Below are 19727 nucleotides of genomic sequence, written 5' to 3' on the forward strand. Positions count from 1 at the left end.
GTACCGGGTGCCGGCGGAATCGATTCTTCTCGGCACTTGGTACCGGTACCGGGTGCCGGCTGAATCGATTCTTCTCGGCACCCGGTACCGATACCAAGTGCCGAGAAAAATCGATTCAGCCGGCACCCGGTACCGGTACCCAGTGCCGGGAAGACTCATGATCACTCGGAACTGTTTGGTACCGGTACCGGTTGATCTTAGTGACGCTCGGCGGCGCGCGGGGCTCGCCAGTCGCCATGCGGTACCGGTGTGGGCCCTGTGGAGACAGCCTTGAATGTTGTGCTGGCTGCTGAGTCACTGCCTCGCTGATCGTCTTCCAAAGTTCCCACCATTTTGTCCTGCTTTTCGTTACCATCATAGCTCCCGTCTCCATTATTTTATTATTGGATTTATTGGATGATTCTTCATGTCCGAATCTTTTTTTTTTAGGAAACTAATATATATTGTTATTGTTATTAGACTATGAGTACATCCATTCCATAATAACTACGTATACATATGCTATTCTTTTTATCGAAAAAAATATTCACTTCATTCAGGGGAGAGAGAGAGAGAGAGAGAGAGAGAGAGAGAGAGAGAGAGAGAGAGAGAGAGAGAGAGAGAGAGTTTTCTTTACAGAAAATTTATTTAGGAATTTCATCAGACGGCATTAAGATAAAAACAAACTTTTGGGTACCGATACCGGTACCGGTACTAACGGTACCTGAGTTTTCGGTACCGGTACTACCGGTACTCAAATTAACGGTACCTGCCCATCCCTACCTACCGCTCCCAGTCATGGTGAGGCGATGAGTTCAGTAATTTCATGACACACAATGTTTTGTTTTGGCGCTTTTTCCCACCTCAAGATATTCAATGCTTTGTTTTGAGGTTCTTTCTTCCCGACTCAAGACACTCAGTGTTTAGTTATGGCGCTGTGCATTTCACCTTGGGCTTCCCGTGAAACGTGAAGGAGATATATCACCTCAAGGCAGGAGACAAGACTGAAATTACTGAACTCATCGCCTCACCAAGAATGGGAGCGGGAGGCAGTGGGAGCGGGGAGAGAGAGAGAGAAGAGGCGGAGCCACGCACGCGCAGATAGGGAGGCAACAATTTTTCACGCTACAAGGCGCTATAGGCGAACACTTAAAAAAAAAGGAATGTACACTAAGCTATCTTTTTTCACCTAAGAATACTAAGCTAATATTTTGCATTTAGGAAACTAGGGTATTATTTTGCATTTAGTAAACTGGGCTATTACTTTGTATTTACGAATACTAAGCTCTTATTTTGTATTTAGGAGAACTAGGCTATTATTTTGCATTTAGGAGTACTAAGCTATTATTTTGCATTTAAGAATAATAAGCTATTATTTTGCATTTTGGAAAGTAGTTTATTATTTTGCATTTAGGAATACTAAGCTATTACTTTGCATTTAGGAATACTAAGTTATTATTTTAAATTTAAGGAAACTAGGCTGTTATTTTGTAGTAACTTTTTTTTTAAGAGAAATTTAATATACCTCGTGAACAATTTTATTATTATGGATACCGTGCAATATTGGCTATTATCTGGCCCAATTTATAAGTGTTTATAAGTGGAAAAAGCTTGATGGTCCGTACTGTTTTAGCACTTTGTAGGAGATTTGTGGCATTTTTCAAGGTCTTTTATTTGTAACATTTTCAATATATCAGGATCTTCATACAGTTTTGTTCTACCTTACCTTTACGCAAAGTTCACCACTGCCAAATTTAATATAGGGGTCACGGTAATGCCCTGGAGAGCCTCAGGGGGTAACGCGATGAAAAATGTTAAGACCCACTGGCCTTGAGGAACACCGGACTTCACCGAGGTAAAATCACTAATATATATATATATATATATATATATATATATATATATATATATATATATATATATATATATATATATATATATATATATATATATACACACACACACACACACATATATATATATATATATATATATATATATATATATATATATATATATATATATATATATATATATATGTGTGTGTGTGTGTGTATATGTATATATATATATATATATATATATATATATATATATATATATATATATATATATATATATATATATATATATATATATATACACACACACACACACACACACACATATATATATATATATATATATATATATATATATATATATATATATATATTTTTTTTTAATCTTTGCCTGTGGCGCTGGTAGGCTTGTTTTGGAGGGACCTGATGGTCGGCCCAGCCCGTTGTGGTGCAGGCGAGTGTTTATAGTGGCGCTGTCTTGCATTGGCTCATGCTGCCCTCCCGGAGCTCATCTTTAATCCTAGAATCTAGAGTCCGGGTTGATAGGTGGTCTTCTGGACAGCATGTGGATAGTTTTAAGCCACTCGGCGGCGGCTGAAAAATCCCAGCTTGGTGGCACCGGGCGGGGATTGAACTTCCGTCGTCCTGAACGCGGCGCTGTCACGCTGTCGACCCAGCCACCCCTACCCATATATATATATATATATATATATATATATATATATATATATATATATATATATATATATATATATATATATATATATATATATATATATATATATATATATATATATATATATATATATATATATATATATATATATATATAAACGGGATCTTCCATAATCTTAGTTGTCTTCCATACAGGTTTTCACATACCTAAGTCTCAAATTTCTTATATACATAACACTACAGAAATGTCCAACAAGGGTGTATCCAAGACGGCTGTGGATTTTGCTGATAATACTTGTCTCCTCTTTTTAATTCCCCTTCACAAGCAACATGCAGGTTTAAAAATGTCGACAATACAAAAATGGCTTCGGTTAAAGAGAATGTTTCAAAATTAAATCTAGATTCGTACACATTTGCAATATTGATATGCTAATCCTATTATTGAAGGATGATAACTCAAAAGGATACTGTATATGTATACATCGTTTAGGAGACATAATTTGAACTATTTTATTTAACTTTAAAACATACTTAAAAAATGTATATTATCCAGGAACCTCAGGGAAATTGCAAATTTCAGATCAACCGAAGCCGGATATTTTAATCTTATCTCTACATTAAATCAAGGGCGGGCAACTTTTTCGACGGGAGGGCCAGATGAGACTTTCGGGAGGAGGCCGCGGGTCGGAGTAAGAAACGAGAACCTCAAAGTAAAAAAAGTGAAAAGTGGAAAACATACATTTCAATGAGGCAACTGGTGCTGCTTGCCATGAAGTAGTATTTCAATGTCCGATTCGGCGGATGAGGCAGACAACACAATAATTTGGGTAGGCGGTGGCTGAGTGGTTAGCGTGCTGGGTTCACATTTAACACGCCATGGACAACGTCGATTCGAATCCCCACGCTACCACCTGGGATTTTTCAATCACCGGCGAGTGGCCTAAGATTACCCACATGCTGTCCAGAAGACCATACATCAACCCGGACTTTAGAAGAAACCGTCCAGTGAATCAAAAATGAGTTCCGGAGGCCAGCATGAGCCAAGCATAACTGGCGCCACTATAAAAAAAATTGCCTGCGCCACGACGGGCTTGGCCCGACCATCTGACCCCTGAAGAAAGCCTACCGGCGTTATAGGCGGGGATGTAAAATAAATAATAATAATAATAATGTCATTGAGGTGGAGGTCCGAAAGTTGGGAGGAAAGTCGTGACTTCGTGTCCTTCATTTTGGAGAAGAGCAGCTCACAACAGTAGATGCAGCAAGGCAAGACAAATACGCAAACTTAACATCAGACAACTGAGCACCTCTAAACCTCAACCTTGAAGGCATTGATGTGTGCGTGCATGTCTGTCAGGAGAATGTCTCTGACTTGTAACTTCGAATCGAGGGCGTTCAGATGCGCAGTGAAGTCCATGAATAGGCACAGGTGAGTGAGTCATTGCACGGGTCAAAGTGATCAGCGTGGGGAAGATTTTTCTGACGGAAGAAAGTGGTAATCTCCTGCTGCAGGTCACACACACGAGACAGCATAGACCCATTAAAAGGACAGGCCTGGCAACTCTCGCAGAGTGAGGTGAGGAGCCCAGCCGCCTTATTCTTAAACAGATCGGCGCCCTAGCACACATATTTGACAAGGCTTTCGTAGGAGTTGTGGGGATTTCCAGGGGTATTTTAATGACCCTGGTGGTAGTGTGACCCTTCTGCACCATGAACCTAAAGAAACACTCATTAGAGCCCGATTGATTTCCTTTTTGATCTTTGGAAATAGTTGATGTGAGAGATGGAAGCGTTTGAGAGTACCGACACAGGCTTACCAAACAGTATTTGTCAGCAGATGCTGTTTGGTATTTTTTTCTGGGGTTTCGCGGGCCGGATTGCAATTTTAATGCCTAGCAGGGTGGGGAGCCGGACGCTAGGCCTTCATAGGCCGAATATGGCCCGCAGGCCGGAGGTTGCCCGCCCCTGTAGTTTAAATACAGGAATATCATAATAATATTAGAAAGAGCCTTGAAGGAACACTTACCCGCTGACACAGGTATGGCCAGTACCAATCCTAGGGTAATGAAGATTTCGAAGGTAAAGGCAACGCCAAAATTACCCAGCAGGTTGGCAGCTGTAGGAGAAAGAGAATAACTGCCTAATAGCCACAATTACGTTGAATAATCACTATTAGATTCAAGAGTAACAGAATGGTAACAAAAAGATTGCAGAAATAAGAGCAGATAGGTAGAAAGAAGAATTCAGAATCTTTGTAGAGATAAAGAGGTGAACATTTTTGGAAAGATCTTTGTCCAGTAGTGGCCTAGTAATGGCTGAAGTTAAAATATTAAGTGTTCAAAGTGTTTTAATATATGTATTATATTTAAGTTCCATTAATGGCTGATCGAGGTTAGAAGTAACTGAACAATTTTGTAGTACACGGAAAAAAAAAAATCTTTATGGTTGTCACTGGCTTTATCAACCGGCGTCGGTACAGTGGTTTCCTCACCTAGTGACAGGGCAGCAGCGATAAGCAGGTTGGGCCACGGCAGGTGACTCCACACCACGACCTCGTACCCGCTGAAGTAAAAGGCAGCCACGATGGGGCTCAGCAGGATGGTGTTGAGGAGCGCTATCACCGTGAAGATTAGACTCACCTGGCCGAAGCTTGCCTCTCCTATCACCTTCTTGAAGAGCACCTGGGGGGCGAAATTCACTCTAAGGATGGTACATCAAATGAATCTGTTTCAACAAGTACACGTTAGAGGCGACGACGTAGACATAGTATTAACAGTCAGTCGAATTTAGGACATTTCCCTTTCTTGACCTATCCACACCCCAGTTTTTTTTCCCAACTTATTCCCCCTGGACATTTTCCCCTTCTAGACATTTCCTGCTCCAGACACTTCCCTCTTCGGATCCAAATTCACTCATCATATAAATTTCCAAGCCATATAACATAATATAAACTTAAGAGAAACCGAGTCACACTGAATTATTTACAAATTTCATCAGTGTTTCGTTACCATAGCTCAGTGCTGTTGAATATATACAGGGGAAGTATGTCCAAAGGAGAAAATATCCAGAAGGGAATGCGTCCAGGAGGAAATCTGTCAAGGGAAAATGGCAGGGAGTGATATCTCCAGATGTGAATATGACCAGAGGAAATCTGTTGTAAGGGAGTAGTGTCAGGAGGAAAGCTGTCAGGGGGTAAGATAATAAAGGGAAAATATCAAAGGGTTAATCCCAAAACGGCAATGCGTCCAGAAAAGGTGGGGAAAATATCACGGGAGCAATGGCCATAGGGGAATTGTCAGGAGGGGGCAATAACAGGGATGAAATGTCACAAAAAGGGAGGAAAAATGTCCAAATGGGAAAATGAGAGTCCATCCTCATTTAGATAGAGAGGCGAGTGTTCACCTTGTAGACGGCCGATCCAGCGGCGGAGGCAGCAGCCAGCACCACGCCGCCCAGTGTCTTGGTGCGCGTAATGCCGTCCATGTAGGCGAGTAGGGCGATGCCCGTGTTGCACAGGATCACCGCCACGATCTGCGAGGAGGGAACAGGCACAGTTACTTCTCTGCACCATGCAACCTTTATGCAGTATACATTCTCTGTATGACGCGTATACAGTGAACAAGTACGATCACTTCTACTCGCGGTACCTTCTAAAGTTAAGTCCAAAGTATTTACTGAAGCTGCCTGAAATGCTTTGAGACCCAACTTACGTATCTTTTGTAATAAATGTTGCTTAGATTTTTCTAAGTTCTCCCTCTTGCTTTGTGGCACGTGCGTTTTTTTTTTTGTTTGTTGTTGTTGTTGTTGTTGTTGTTGGTGGTGGTGGTGCCATTAGACTCAGCAGAGATTGCAGAACGCACATATATTTGTCAAAACTCGATGAAACAAGAAAATAAAGGGATTATGATGAATGTAAGTTAAAAAATTACTCCGAAATGTTTATACCACCTTTACATACCATTGACATTATCAGCAGCTTGAATCAGTACTAAACTAAATCATTTCAACTAATAAAAAAATGCCTTTTCAACACGACAGGATAATCAGATTTTAGATAAACCGTGATGTAAGCGAAACACTGAATCATTTCTAAGAACATGTCGCGTCCCCCGGAGAGCGTCTGACGTGGCACCTTGACCGCTGCTTATTGGTCTTGGTGTTAAATGTATGTTTACTTAGATCCCCGTAACGAACACTTAACATACCTCAGACGTCTCATTTTTCATTCCTCGCATGATGTCTTTATTATTCTTTTATTCATCAAGAACCTACTGAAATTATGTATGTTAAGGGTTAATTCAAGTGTGTGATGCGGGCATTTCTCATGATTTTGTTTTCCCTTGACCTGCCTCCAATACGTTAATAATAATAGTTACCAGAATTTATTATAATTGTTGTCAACGGGTAACTGTGATGACGGTTAACTGTACAAGCAAACTTATTCCCCCTGGATATTTTCCCCTTCTAGACATTTCCTGCTCCAGACACTTCCTTCTTCGGATCCAAATTCACTCATAAATTTCCTAGCCATATAACATAACATAAACTTGAGAGAAACCGAGTCACACTGAATTAGTCACAAATTTCATCAGTTCGTTACCATAGCTCAGTGCTGTTGAATATATACAGGGGAAGTATGACCAAAGAAGAAAATATTTAGAAGGGAATGCGTCCAGGAGGAAATCTGTCAAGGAGAAATGGCAGGGAGTGATTATCTCCAGATGTGAATATGACCAGAGGAAATCTGTTGTAAGGGAGTAGTGCCAGGAGGAAAGCTGTCAGGGGGTAAGCTAACAAAGGGAAAATGTCAAAGGGTTAATCCCAAGACGGCAATATGTCCAGAAAAGGAGGAGGGGAGATATCACAGGAACAATGGCCAAAGGGGAAATGTCAGGAGGACGGACTCTCATATTCCTCTTTAGACATTTCTCCTCCTTTTTTGTGACATTTCATCCCTGATATTGCCCCCTCCTGACATTTCCCCTATGGCCATTGCTCCCGTGATATCTCCCCCTCTCCTTTTCTGGACATACTGCCGTCTTGGGATTAACCCTTTGACATTTTCCCTTTGTTATCTTACCCCCTGACAGCTTTCCTCCTGGCACTACTCCCTTATAACAGATTTCCTCTGGTCATATTCACATCTGGAGATATCACTCCCTGCCATTTCCCCTTGACAGATTTCCTCCTGGACGCATTCCCTTCTGGATATTTTCCCCTTTGGTCATACTTCCCCTGTATATATTCAACAGCACTGAGCTATGGTAACGAAACACTGATGAAATTTGTAACTAATGCAGTGTGACTCGGTTTCTTTTAAAGTTTGTTATGTTATATGGCTCGGAAATTTGTGATGAGTGAATTTGGATCCGAAGAGGAAAGTGTCTGGAGCAGGAAATGTCTAGAAGGGGAATATATCCAGGGGAAATAAGTTTGCTTGTACAGTTAACCGTCATCACAGTTACTCGTTGACAACAATTATAATAAATTCTGGCAACTATTATTTTTAACGTTTTGGAGGCAGGTCAAGGGAAAACAAAATCATGAGAAATTTCTGCATCACACACACTTGACTTAACCCTTAACATACATAATTCCAGTAGGTTCTTGATGAATGAAAGTATAATAAAGACAACATGCGAGGAATGAAAAATGAGACGTCTGAGGTATATTGTGTTCGTTACGGGGATCTAAGTAAACATACGTTTAACACCAAGACCAATAAGCAGCGGTCAATGTGCCACGTCAGACGCTCTCCGGGGAACGCGACATGCTCTTCGAAATGATTCAGTGTTCCGCTTACATCGCGGTTTATCTATAATCTGATTATCCTGTCGTGTCAAAAAGGCATTTCTTCACTAATTGAAATGATTTAGTTTAGTATTGGTTCAAGCTGCTGATAATGGCAATGGTATGTAAAATTGGTATAATCATTTCGGAGTTTTTTTTTTTTTTTTTTTAATTACAAGTATCTCTGCTGTGTCTAATGGCACCAAGCAAAATTATCTATTTTGCATAGGAGCTGAGCTTAGTAAAAAGTATAGAAACATGTACAACCAGAGCATGTATGAGTAACAGTCTACCTACATGTGATCCAGAGAACAAGCCAGCCAGCAAGGAGAAGCGTGACAAATGCCGCCAAGACTTCAGGTGCAAGCCTCGATCGAACATATAGTTGATATTCCAGTAAGTTTGTTTTACAATAATTGTATTCATTTACATGATTTATAAGGAAAATATTAATGGGGTTAGAGTAAGGCAAAAAGATGACTTATTACAAAAGAAACAGACAAATGGCAAAGCAAACTAGGATAAAAAAAGAACCTGAAATAAGTATATAGGAGAGAACATGATAAAAAAAATGTCTTGAAACATTCCTTTCTACGACCCTGCTGTCTTGAAAGCGCTCTCATCACTAATCATTTCAAAGCCTCTTGACAGTACATACTATAAAGTCGTCAGATATTCAGATTAAGTTATGTTAGTTTATATTAGTTAGGAATTTATTTGTGAAAAAGTGGCGACCCAAAAAATAGACTTACACGACCTAAAATCCGTACTGTGTAGAGTCATAAGTAATAATGTCTGATGATGATGATGAAGATGTTAATGTCACAGCTGATCCATAGCGCCAGGGATCACCGTATGCTGGGGAGACATTGAGCCACCAACGAATTAATTTCCCCGGAGGCATTATTCTGAACTGTATACTGGCTCGGCCCCATACCCACAAGCATCCAATCAACAGTCAGATGTGTCAGCCAGACCGAGCCAGTCACAACACAGGGAGGGCTGGGACAATGACGTCATAAACAGTTTTTATGTAACAAATCTATGAAATCAATATATTCTTGCCTTATTTTTAACACCAGTGTGTGAGTAGCAATAGTCCATAAAGGAGTAGTTGAAAACTACTTTTTAAATCATTTTCTTAAGCTTAAAGCCAAAGACATCTCTGTCAAAAAATGGTGATGAAGGATGCAAAGTTGCCATGTACCACTTTTGCTGTGAGGTATTTAATGCAGTAGTATTTGGCATGCAATGCAATGATTTTGGTCAACAGCTCTACATTGACATTTAATTTGGTTATGAGCATAGTAGCATATATGACTTTAATATAGACTGGAATGTCTCATGCAGCAAGAGAGAGAGAGAGAGAGAGAGAGAGAGAGAGAGAGAGAGAGAGAGAGAGAGAGAGAGAGAGAGAGAGACGTGGTCATGGAGACAGACCTCGCCACACTACAAGTTTTGCTTTTATCCTTCGTAGTCAACTCATGTCGCGTAATACCTACTTGCCTTTTTTCATTATTGGACAGGAGAAAGATTGCAGATTATGACTGTGTTGAAAACAACTCGCACTCACTAAAAATAAAAGGTGTAATGCGAGTTGAATTCAAAGACGGGTTATAAAGGTTTATACCACTCTTTATTCCATGCTGATTTTCTATAGAATTATTAAGCTACTATAAAAACAAACAGTGCCAGTTGATCAAGAAAATTCTCCTGAATATGATAGTGTCAACAGATTATCGATACGTTAGAAAGAAAGGGAGGTAAACAAGTTTTTATACAAACTTAATAAATGGTAATATTAGGCTGTATGTGCTTTTGCGCTACGAAGCCACATCGCTTACAATTTTGTATAAAAGCTTGCCTATCTCCCTTTCTAACTTAATTACCTAAAATATGTTGATATCTTCTTTAGGAAAATTTTCTTTGTCAGGTGGCATTGTTTCTTTTTACAGCAGTTTAATAATTCTAGAAAAAATCGGCATGGAAGAAAAAAACTATTGGTGGAGTGGTGGGTTGGGGGTGTGGGGGGGTCCGAAGATGCATAACTTTCGTGCCCAACCTGGAGGTTACACTATTATTGTGTCCGAGTGTACATGGCAACTTTGCATCCTTCATCATCATTTTAACAGAGGTGTCTTTGGCTTCAAGCTTAAGAAAATGCATTAAAGAGTAGTTTTCAACTACTCCTTAAGCCCCAAATACACTGCCGAATTTTGGCTCACGAATGTGCGCGAATATGCAAGTCATCCTGTGTCGCGAACAAGTTCGGCATCTTTCTTGCCTGTTCTTGGTCGTTCGGGGACATGTCTGCGTCCACCACACGACTTTTGACAGTTGGTCACGACCGCCACGAAAGTTTCATGTTGCATGAAAAATTCGCGGCCGTTCGCCGAATGTGCACGAATGCAAAATGGACGCCATATTGTCGCCGACATGTCGCAGACAATTCGGCGTCCGATTCGCGGTGTTCGGCGAATTGTCGCCGAATTTTGACCGTTGAAATTTAAATTTTATTGGCAAATTTGTCGCCGACATGTCACCGATTATTCGGGGACATGTCTCCGACATGTCGCCGAATGGCCAAGACTATTCGGGGACATGTCCCCGAATATTCGGCGAATTAATCACGACACGGCAAACGGGTCGCGGTGGGAGGTGTACACGGGGATCTATCTATCTATCTATCTATCTATCTATCTATCTATTTATGTATTATCTCTCTCTCTCTCTCTCTCTCTCTCTCTCTCTCTCTATATATATATATATATATATATATATATATATATATATATATATATATATATATATATATATATATATATATATATATATATATATATATATATATATATATATATATATATATATATATATATATATATATATATTTATATATATATATATTTATATATATATATATATATATATATATATATAAATATATATATATATAAATATATATATATATATATATATATATATATATTTATTTATATATACACGGAATAAAATAATACTTCAATAATAAATAGTAAACAAGAAAATATGAAAAACAAGAAGAATCATGAATATATAAAATAGGTATGGAACTAACATTTTCATTTATTTCATAACTAATTCACTATTTATTACTTTATTTATTTCTTAATATCATTATTCTGCCATTATTTAACCTTTGTTTCATTTTCAGTTATTTAGATTTATTTCTTCTTTCAGTTACTGTTTTTTTTACTGATATTACGTAAACATTCATTCATTCTAAAATATTTGTAGGAGAGCAAAACAAAAACAAGTCACATTTATATATTTTATTACACAAACTATCTACATATTACCACACATGGTATTTACTCGCCCACAATTTTGTCCTGCCAGGCCACTGCTCCCCGGGTGTTGTAGTAGTCCATGAGGTAAGCGCGGATTCCCGTACTTTTATATGCCACATGGGCATCAGATGATCAGCTGTCAGAAATCTTGGCACTGTCGGAGAATTGTCCCCGACATGTCGCCGACACTTCGGGGACATGCGAAGACAATTCGGAGACTTGTCGCCAGTTATTCCGCGACAAAAAAAAAACGTTAAAATTTCAGATTTTGAGCTCGGCGACATGGACGCCGAGTAGTCGGCGACATGTCTCCGAATTGTCCCCGAATTGTCTTGAGCATTCGCCGACATGTCGCCGAATGGTCACGAACTATAAGAATATTGGTCATGTCGGCGAACCGGTCGCCGAATTTTTTCACGAACTGATTCGGCGTCAAGTTCCTGGCCAAAATTCGGCAGTGTATTTGGGGCTTTAATGGACTATTGGTACTCAAACACTGTTGTTAATAATAAGGCAACAATATATTAATTACATATATTTGTTACACAGAAACTGTTTATGACGTCATTGTCCAAGCCCTTCTTGCGTCGTGACTGGCTCGGTTTGGCTGACACATCTGACTGTTGATTGGCTGGTTGAGGGTCAGGGGCCGAGCCAGTATACAGTTCAGAATAATGCTCCCCGGTGTGTTTGGGATGTGCAGCCCGATCTTATTCTGGTGACCTGGAGAAAGAAGGGGGAAGGAGGTGGTGGTGAGAGTGGTGATGAGTGTGGTGGTAAAGAGCAGCGAAATATGTCTGACAATGAGGGGGGGGGGGAGGGGAGGTGATGTTGGTGGAAGATGAAAAGACAACAACAACAATAACAACAACAACAACAACAACAACAACAACAATAACGACGATGATGACGACGATGACAACGACGTGATTGTCTCTCTTGCCGAGGAGTATGGGTGAAGTCATGACTACTCCCCATTCCCCCAACACCCTAAAAAGAAGAAAAAAGAAAAGAAAAAAAAAACTAACAGTAGAGGAGAAACACCATCGAGAACATCCAACCTCTATACTTTATAAAAACTGACGTAAATGAAATGCCGGAAAGTGGGCGTAAAATTTTCTTAAAACAGAACATTGATTTTCAGACATTCTCGCACACTACCTCCTCGCGCATGATGTGAAAAATATGTAGAACCTACCATACCTATAGGCAGACTCAGCTATGGAGTCCGTTTGGGCGGAGCCCGGTCAGGGAATCCACTGGCTACAAAGCTGCCAAACCGGACCTTAATTATCGGAATAAGGACAGTTGAAGCCTCCGCCTTTGTCACATTGTAAATACGTTCTTTCTCCCGTCTGTGGAGCACACGAGAGCGAGTTGGAGTAGCTGCCATCACGGGTGGAGATCAGGGAGAAGTGGCATGGTGTTCTTGATCGCTGACAACGTCGGAGAGCAACGTTGTCACTTGTTATGGAATTCATACAATTCATTGCTATTATATTAAAATGCGACACATTCATAGCACTATATTGCCTTACTTAATGTATACAGAATATTTAAAACACAAAGTCAAATAGTAAATAGCTGACATGTGAGTGATGTATCGGGGATGAGTGGCAGGGCTGTGGAGAAGTTTTGGGCCCCACAAACGGACTTCATATTTGTGTCAGAGTGCAGTGAACGAGGTATGACTCAGGAGGAGAGGTAAGTAATAAGAGAATGTGAAGGTTTTGTAGTGGGCGAGGTAAGTTAGGGGAGCAGTTGGAAGTTGTGTAATGGGCGAATCAAGGGAAGGGAGGAACTATCCTGGTGGTGACGAGGCGTTGGCGAGGTGATGAGGCGCGACCTATGCTAAACCTTTAAAGGGGAGCTGAGAGGGGTGGGCAGCGAGGGGGAGCAGGTGGCACGTCAACTGCACGAGTCGAACGTGAAAATGAACACTTTACTGTTTCCTTGACTGTTTTCTGTGTTTAACTGCGAAATATTTCCTGTTGGTATCTGTGTCTTATACGTTCGGATTTGTTTAATTCCTCTTCTATGTTCAAGTCAGCTTAGGTTTTGCTATTAGTTTTATGATGATCTTTATTACACGTACTGAAGCCCTTACGGTAACGGAGAATAAGGAAAAATCAAAGGCAGGCCAGACAGTGGACACCGTCCGAATGATGAGGCAAGTGTGGATCCATTCGATAAGGAAGATGAAAGCTTGTTGCCATTTGTGTTGCCTCTAGAAAATTCATTAACGTAAGACATACGTATTTAAGTGTTAATCATCATAACATCACTAACTGGAACCAAACGTGTTATCACCAGTGAAGCGAGACTGGTATTGAGAATTACATAAATAATGTGGATGGAAGTTATAGGATTGTTCAATGGTTTTATACTGTTAGACTAAGCATGTAAAACCTGAACCAGCTACAATGAGCCACAGTCTAAGACTCTATGAACCACCAGGTCCATAAGACTTCTGAGGTTTGAGGCCGGAGAGGGCACAGAAAACATTATTCTTAAGAATTTTAACTACAGGCATAATGGGTTCAGAGAGGGGATGAGTGGGAGGAATATGCCTTCAGTCGTCCAGAGTGGAATTTTGAAATTTGACGTTTGAGAGAAGAGTTCAGCCTTAGAAGACGGAAGTGTCAGCGGTGTTGCCATCAGGACAAAGGAGAGGTGGGAAAGATGAAGAAGTAAAATTGTTAGATATTTTTGGTTAGGTGCCAGAAATCTCTGAAAGAATTAGAGGAAGCAAAGTTGTGGTATTTTCTATGGATGAAAGAAGTTTTAGTAAGTCGAAGAATAAATCTGGCACGATTCCGGGCGAAAATGTAGCGATCATGTTTCTTTTCTTTTTTTCCGTTTCCGCCTATGGCGCCGGTAAGCTTGCTTGCTTGCTCCACTTTTAGAGTTCAAATAGTCTAAGAATTTTACATAGTTGGTAGAGTTAGGTGAGAGATAACAGCATAGATGTCTTTAGTAATAGAATGACAATCAAGTCTTAGCCAGATGGTGGAAAATTCTGAAGAATCAAGGTCGTGGTCACGAGAGCAAGTGATGTTGCGTACGAAGACGCAACATCCAGCTATGGATTGAAAGTTAGGATAGAGGTAGTAGGATGGTACAGAGCAGACTGTCAACAGCCTCAGAGATCTGGGTTTCAGTTAGAGAGAGGTGAGGACTAAAGGAGAAGAGATGGTGTTTCACATAATGGACATTAGAGCAAAGACCTGGAATGTTGCAGATGATGATAAAGAAAAAGCTGAAAGTTATGAATACACCTCTCGGGTCTGGAGTTAAAAGTCGAGTCCGATCTGGGAACAATACTGGTCCGCCCTAGATGGGGATTCGGAGACTAATTTCTAGAGCCGTTATATTTTTATTTTTATTATTTGAGCAAACGGTGTGTGTTGCGTGTATGTAGTGTGGTGTGGAGAGTAAAATAATTTGTCCTTTTATATAGCATGATGAACTATTCTGGTGTTGGTGAGACAATAGAGAAACGGAAAGTGAGAATATGGGAAGTGGCTTTGATAGGCTTGCAGAACTCCCTCGCTTCCCGTATATATATCGCACTATGAGTGGCTTACGCCCGTTTCGGTAGGTGTCTTCCTACCTACTCCCTCACAGTTGTTGTTGATGTTATTTTTGTAGTTGCTGTTACTATTGCAGTTGCTGATTTTTGTTGTGTGCTACCTGTGGCGCCGGTAGGCTACCATGAGGGGCCTTAAGGACGATCCCAGCCCGTTAGTGACGCAGGCTAATTTTATTTATAGTGGCTGGCGTGATGTATGACTCTTGCTTGGCACAATGCTGCCCCCTACACACCGGTGCTCCTCTTAACCGTAGTCGCTGAAGTTAAGCTTGCTTGAAGATCCGGACAGCATGTGGGTAATCTTCCGCCACTCAGCGATGACTTGAAAAATCAGCGTGTTTCGATGGGGACTCGAACCTAGTTCACACTAGGTACGGGCTCACCACGCCCACGCACAGGCCACTCGCCCACCGCCTCCCCTGTTGTATTGATGCTGTTGCTTTTATATTTGCTTGCATTGTTTTTGGTTTTGGTTTTGTTTCTGTTGGTTTTGGTTTTGTTGTTGTTGAGTGTGGTGGTGCAAGTGGTAGCAGTGACGGCGCCAGCCCGGATATCAACAATGAAGAATGCGTTTGCAATTTTGTCTAAAGTGGGGCTAATTATACTGAACTACTCTTACACGAGGAGAGGCTTCCTGAGGCAATTTACTTCGTGGTTATTAAGTATGTTTTTTTTCAATCACCACCATAAAAAGTATCAATTTCTTCCTATATTCTACTTGACTGACTGACATTTCCTTCTGATGGTCACCATAATGCAACCATAAACAATACTTGAAATATTAAAACGAAGTGTTTGCGTTCTCAAGAACCTCTGTTCACACCAATTCACTCAACCAGTCTCCACGTGGGGTAGAATAAGTCAAGGCCAAATATTTATCTCTCTTATATAAGCACGATAAGAAGTAACCCTCGTGATACGGGGAGAGCTGATAAACTACAAAATTAACTGATGTGAGGTGAGGCGAAGGGATGATTTCAGAAAATGGTTAATATTATCAAGGGTAGAGAAGGACAGATAAAAGAATATAAGAAGCCAGTCGGGTTGCACAGGGGGCTTTCTTAGCTTCCCTTAACTCATTCCCTAAGTCCCTTTACTTACCCTTTGAAATTTTAAATTATAATTGCATTAGGGTAGGCGGTGGCTGAACTGGTAGCGTAGTGGGCCCACATTCACAGCGTGATGGACGACGCGGGTTCGAATCCCCACGCTACCACCTCGGATTTTTCAGTCACCGCCGAGTGGTTTAAAACTACCCACATGGTGTCCTGAAGACCACCCATCAACCCGGACTCTAGAGGAAGCCGTCCAAGCGAATCAAGAACGAGTTCCGGGGGGCAGCATCAGCCAATGCAAGATGGCGCCACTATAAACACTCGCCTGCGCCAGAACGGGCTGGGCCGACCATCAGGCCCCACCTGGAAGAAGCCTTGGGCCGACCATCAGGCCCCATCGGGAAGATGCCTACCGGCGCAATAGGCAGCAACGTAAAAAAAAAAAAAAAAAAAAAAAAATAGATGCTTAACTTGTCCCATTTATGAACAACTCTTTATGGAAAATGCATTTAACACTAAGTTCATCTAATATACAACAACTTCTGCTTCTCTTAATCTTTTCTTAGTATGAAACTTTTATCAATATTATTTTTAACATCCTTTTTATCCTTTTCTAACAACAAATAAGATATCTGTTATGAGTGTCATGTAGTTTAAAAATAACTAATGTTGAAGATTTAATCATTGTTATCGGGGTTAGAGCTGCACATTTTTTAGTGGTAGTATTTGAAATTATTAAGGTTTCTATGACACAGGTACCTGCATAGTAACTACTTCCAAAACCTGTAACAAGGTGAAGTGAGCTTTAAAGAACTTGTCTGTTCTTCCTTGTGGTGATAATAAAAAACGTGATGAGTGTGTGTGTATATATATATATATATATATATATATATATATATATATATATATATATATATATATATATATATATATATATATATATATATATATATATCTCTGTGTGTGTGTGTGTGTGTGTGTGTGTGTTTATATATATATATATATATATATATATATATATATATATATATATATATATATATGGCTGGAGTAGGTAGGAAGACACCTACCGAACAGGCGCAAGCCACTCCAGTGAGGTATATATGGGAGGTGAGAAGGAGCTGAAGCCCTCCAAAGACCCTTCCCATGTCCTCACTAACCGTTTCCCTATTGTCTCACCAACACCGGAGAGTAGTTCAGCATGCTCTCTAAAGACAGATCCTCTCTTTATCCACACCACACTACATTCACACAACATATACACCTTTTCCCAAAATTAAAATTTCAAAATGGCGCACCTACACCAAGCCTCGGAGTCCCCGCCTGGGGGGGGGGACCACAAATTCCCCCAGGGAGGACTCCCCTTCTGGCTGCCGACCCGAGAGGTGTCTTGATAACTCCTCGAACCTCTTTCTTCTCAATTTCTGCAACATTCGTGGTCTTCGCTCTAATTTTCATTCTGTGGAACATCATCTCTCCTCCTCTAAACCTCACCTTCTCTTCCTTACCGAAACACAGGTTTCTGAGGCTGCTGACAGCAATCTCTACTCTGTTCCCTCCTACTATCTCTATCCTAAATTTCAATCCAAAGCTGGATGTTGCCCCTACGTGCGCAACGACATCACTTGCTCTCATGCCCACGACCTTGACTCTTCTGAATTTTCCACCATCTGGCTAAGACCTCATTGTCATTCTATTACTAAATACATCTGTGCTGTTTATCTCTCACCTAACTCTACCAACTATGTAAAATTCTTTGACTATTTGAATTCTAAAGTGGAGCACATCTTGACCCACTCTCCCTTCGCTGAAATCTCCATCCTAGGAGATTTCAATGTTCACCACCAGCTTTGGCTTTCATCCTCTTTCACTGACCATCCTGGTTAACAAGCCTACAACTTTGCTATCCTCACCGACCTAGAGCAGTTGGTCCAGCACCCTACACGTATTCCCGACCGTCTTGGAGACCGGCCCAACATTCTAGACCTCTTCCTTACCTCAAACCCTTCTGCTTATTCTGTCAAACTGTTCTCTCCGTTGGGCTCCTCCGATCACAATCTTATTCTGCATCCTGTCCTATCGCTCCTGTACACCCTCTGGACCCACCGAAGAGGCGATGCTTCTGACATTTTGCTTCAGCTCGGTGGGACGACCTGAGGATGTACTTTTCCGATTTCCCGTGGAATGATTATTGCTTCCAGGATAGAGACCCCTCTGTGTGTGCTCAGCGCATCACAGAGGTGATTGTCTCTGGAATGGAGGCATACATTCCTCGTTCTCTCTCTACTCCTCATGCTAAAAAGCCTTGGTTTAATCACGCTTGTTCTCGTGCTGTCAATGATAGAGAGGTAGCTCATAAAAGGTACCAGAGCCTTCAAACTAATGCTAATTATGAACTTTACATTTCTGCCCGAAATAGTGCCAAATCTATTCTCCGACTAACCAAAAATTCTTTCATTAATAGAAAATGCCAAAACCTTGCTTCCTCTAACTCTTCCCGTGACTTCTGGCATCTAGCCAAAAACATCTCCTCCAACTTCACCTCTTCATCTTTCCCTCCACTCCTCAGTCCTGACGGCAACACTGCCGCCTCATCTATCTCTAAGGCTGAACTCTTCTCTCAAACTTTTTCTAAAAACTCCACTCTGGACGATTCTGGGCATATTCCTCCTACTCATCCCCCCTCTGACTCCTTTATGCCTGTTATAAAGATTCTTCCAAATGATGTTTTCTATGCCCTCTCTGGCCTCAATCCTCAGAAGGCTTATGGACCTGATGGAGTGCCTCCTATTGTCCTTAAAAACTGTGCCTCCGTGCTGTCACCCTGCCTGGTCAAACCCTTTCGCCTCTGCCTGTCAACATCTACCTTTCCTTCTTGCTGGAAGTATGCCTTCATACAGCCTGTGCCTAAGAAGGGTGACCGCTCCAATCCCTCAAATTACCGTCCTATAGCTTTACTTTCTTGTCTATCTAAAGCTTTTGAATCAATCCTTAACCGGAAGATTCAAAAGCACCTTTCCACTTCTGACCTTCTATCTGATCGCCAGTATGGGTTCCGCAAGGGGCGTTCTACTGGTGATCTCCTAGCCTTCTTAACTGACTCTTGGTCATCCTCTCTTAGCCGTTTCGGTGAAACTTTTGCTATTGCGCTGGACATATCAAAAGCTTTTGATAGGGTCTGGCACAAATCTTTGCTTTCCAAACTACCCTCCTATGGTTTATATCCTTCTCTCTGGACCTTTATCTCCAGTTTCCTTTCTGACCGTTCTATTTCTGCCGTGGTAGACGGTCACTGTTCTTCCCCTAAATCTATTAACAGTGGTGTCCCACAGGGCTCTGTCCTATATCCCACTCTTTTTCTGTTGTTCATTGATGATCTTCTTTCCAAAACGAACTGTCCTATCCATTCCTACGCCGATGATTCCACTCTGCATTACTCAACTTATTTTAATAGAAGACCCACCCT

General features: G+C 40.9%; 1 protein-coding gene across 2 annotated transcripts in view; it reads right to left on the reverse strand.

The window, feature by feature from the left end:
- LOC127003789 (putative thiamine transporter SLC35F3) overlaps nt 1-19727 on the reverse strand; it is a 209000-nt gene that overhangs the window by 13295 nt on the left and 175978 nt on the right. For both annotated transcript variants that reach the window (XM_050870847.1, XM_050870840.1), the window contains exons 6-8: nt 5898-6026; nt 4987-5176; nt 4522-4611 (exon numbers count right to left, since the gene is read on the reverse strand). In XM_050870847.1, the coding sequence (XP_050726804.1) occupies nt 4522-4611; nt 4987-5176; nt 5898-6026 (409 nt within the window). The remainder of the gene's footprint in view (nt 1-4521; nt 4612-4986; nt 5177-5897; nt 6027-19727) is intronic.

Source organism: Eriocheir sinensis, chromosome 3 (assembly GCF_024679095.1).
Source record: "Eriocheir sinensis breed Jianghai 21 chromosome 3, ASM2467909v1, whole genome shotgun sequence".
NCBI lineage: Eukaryota > Metazoa > Arthropoda > Malacostraca > Decapoda > Varunidae > Eriocheir > Eriocheir sinensis.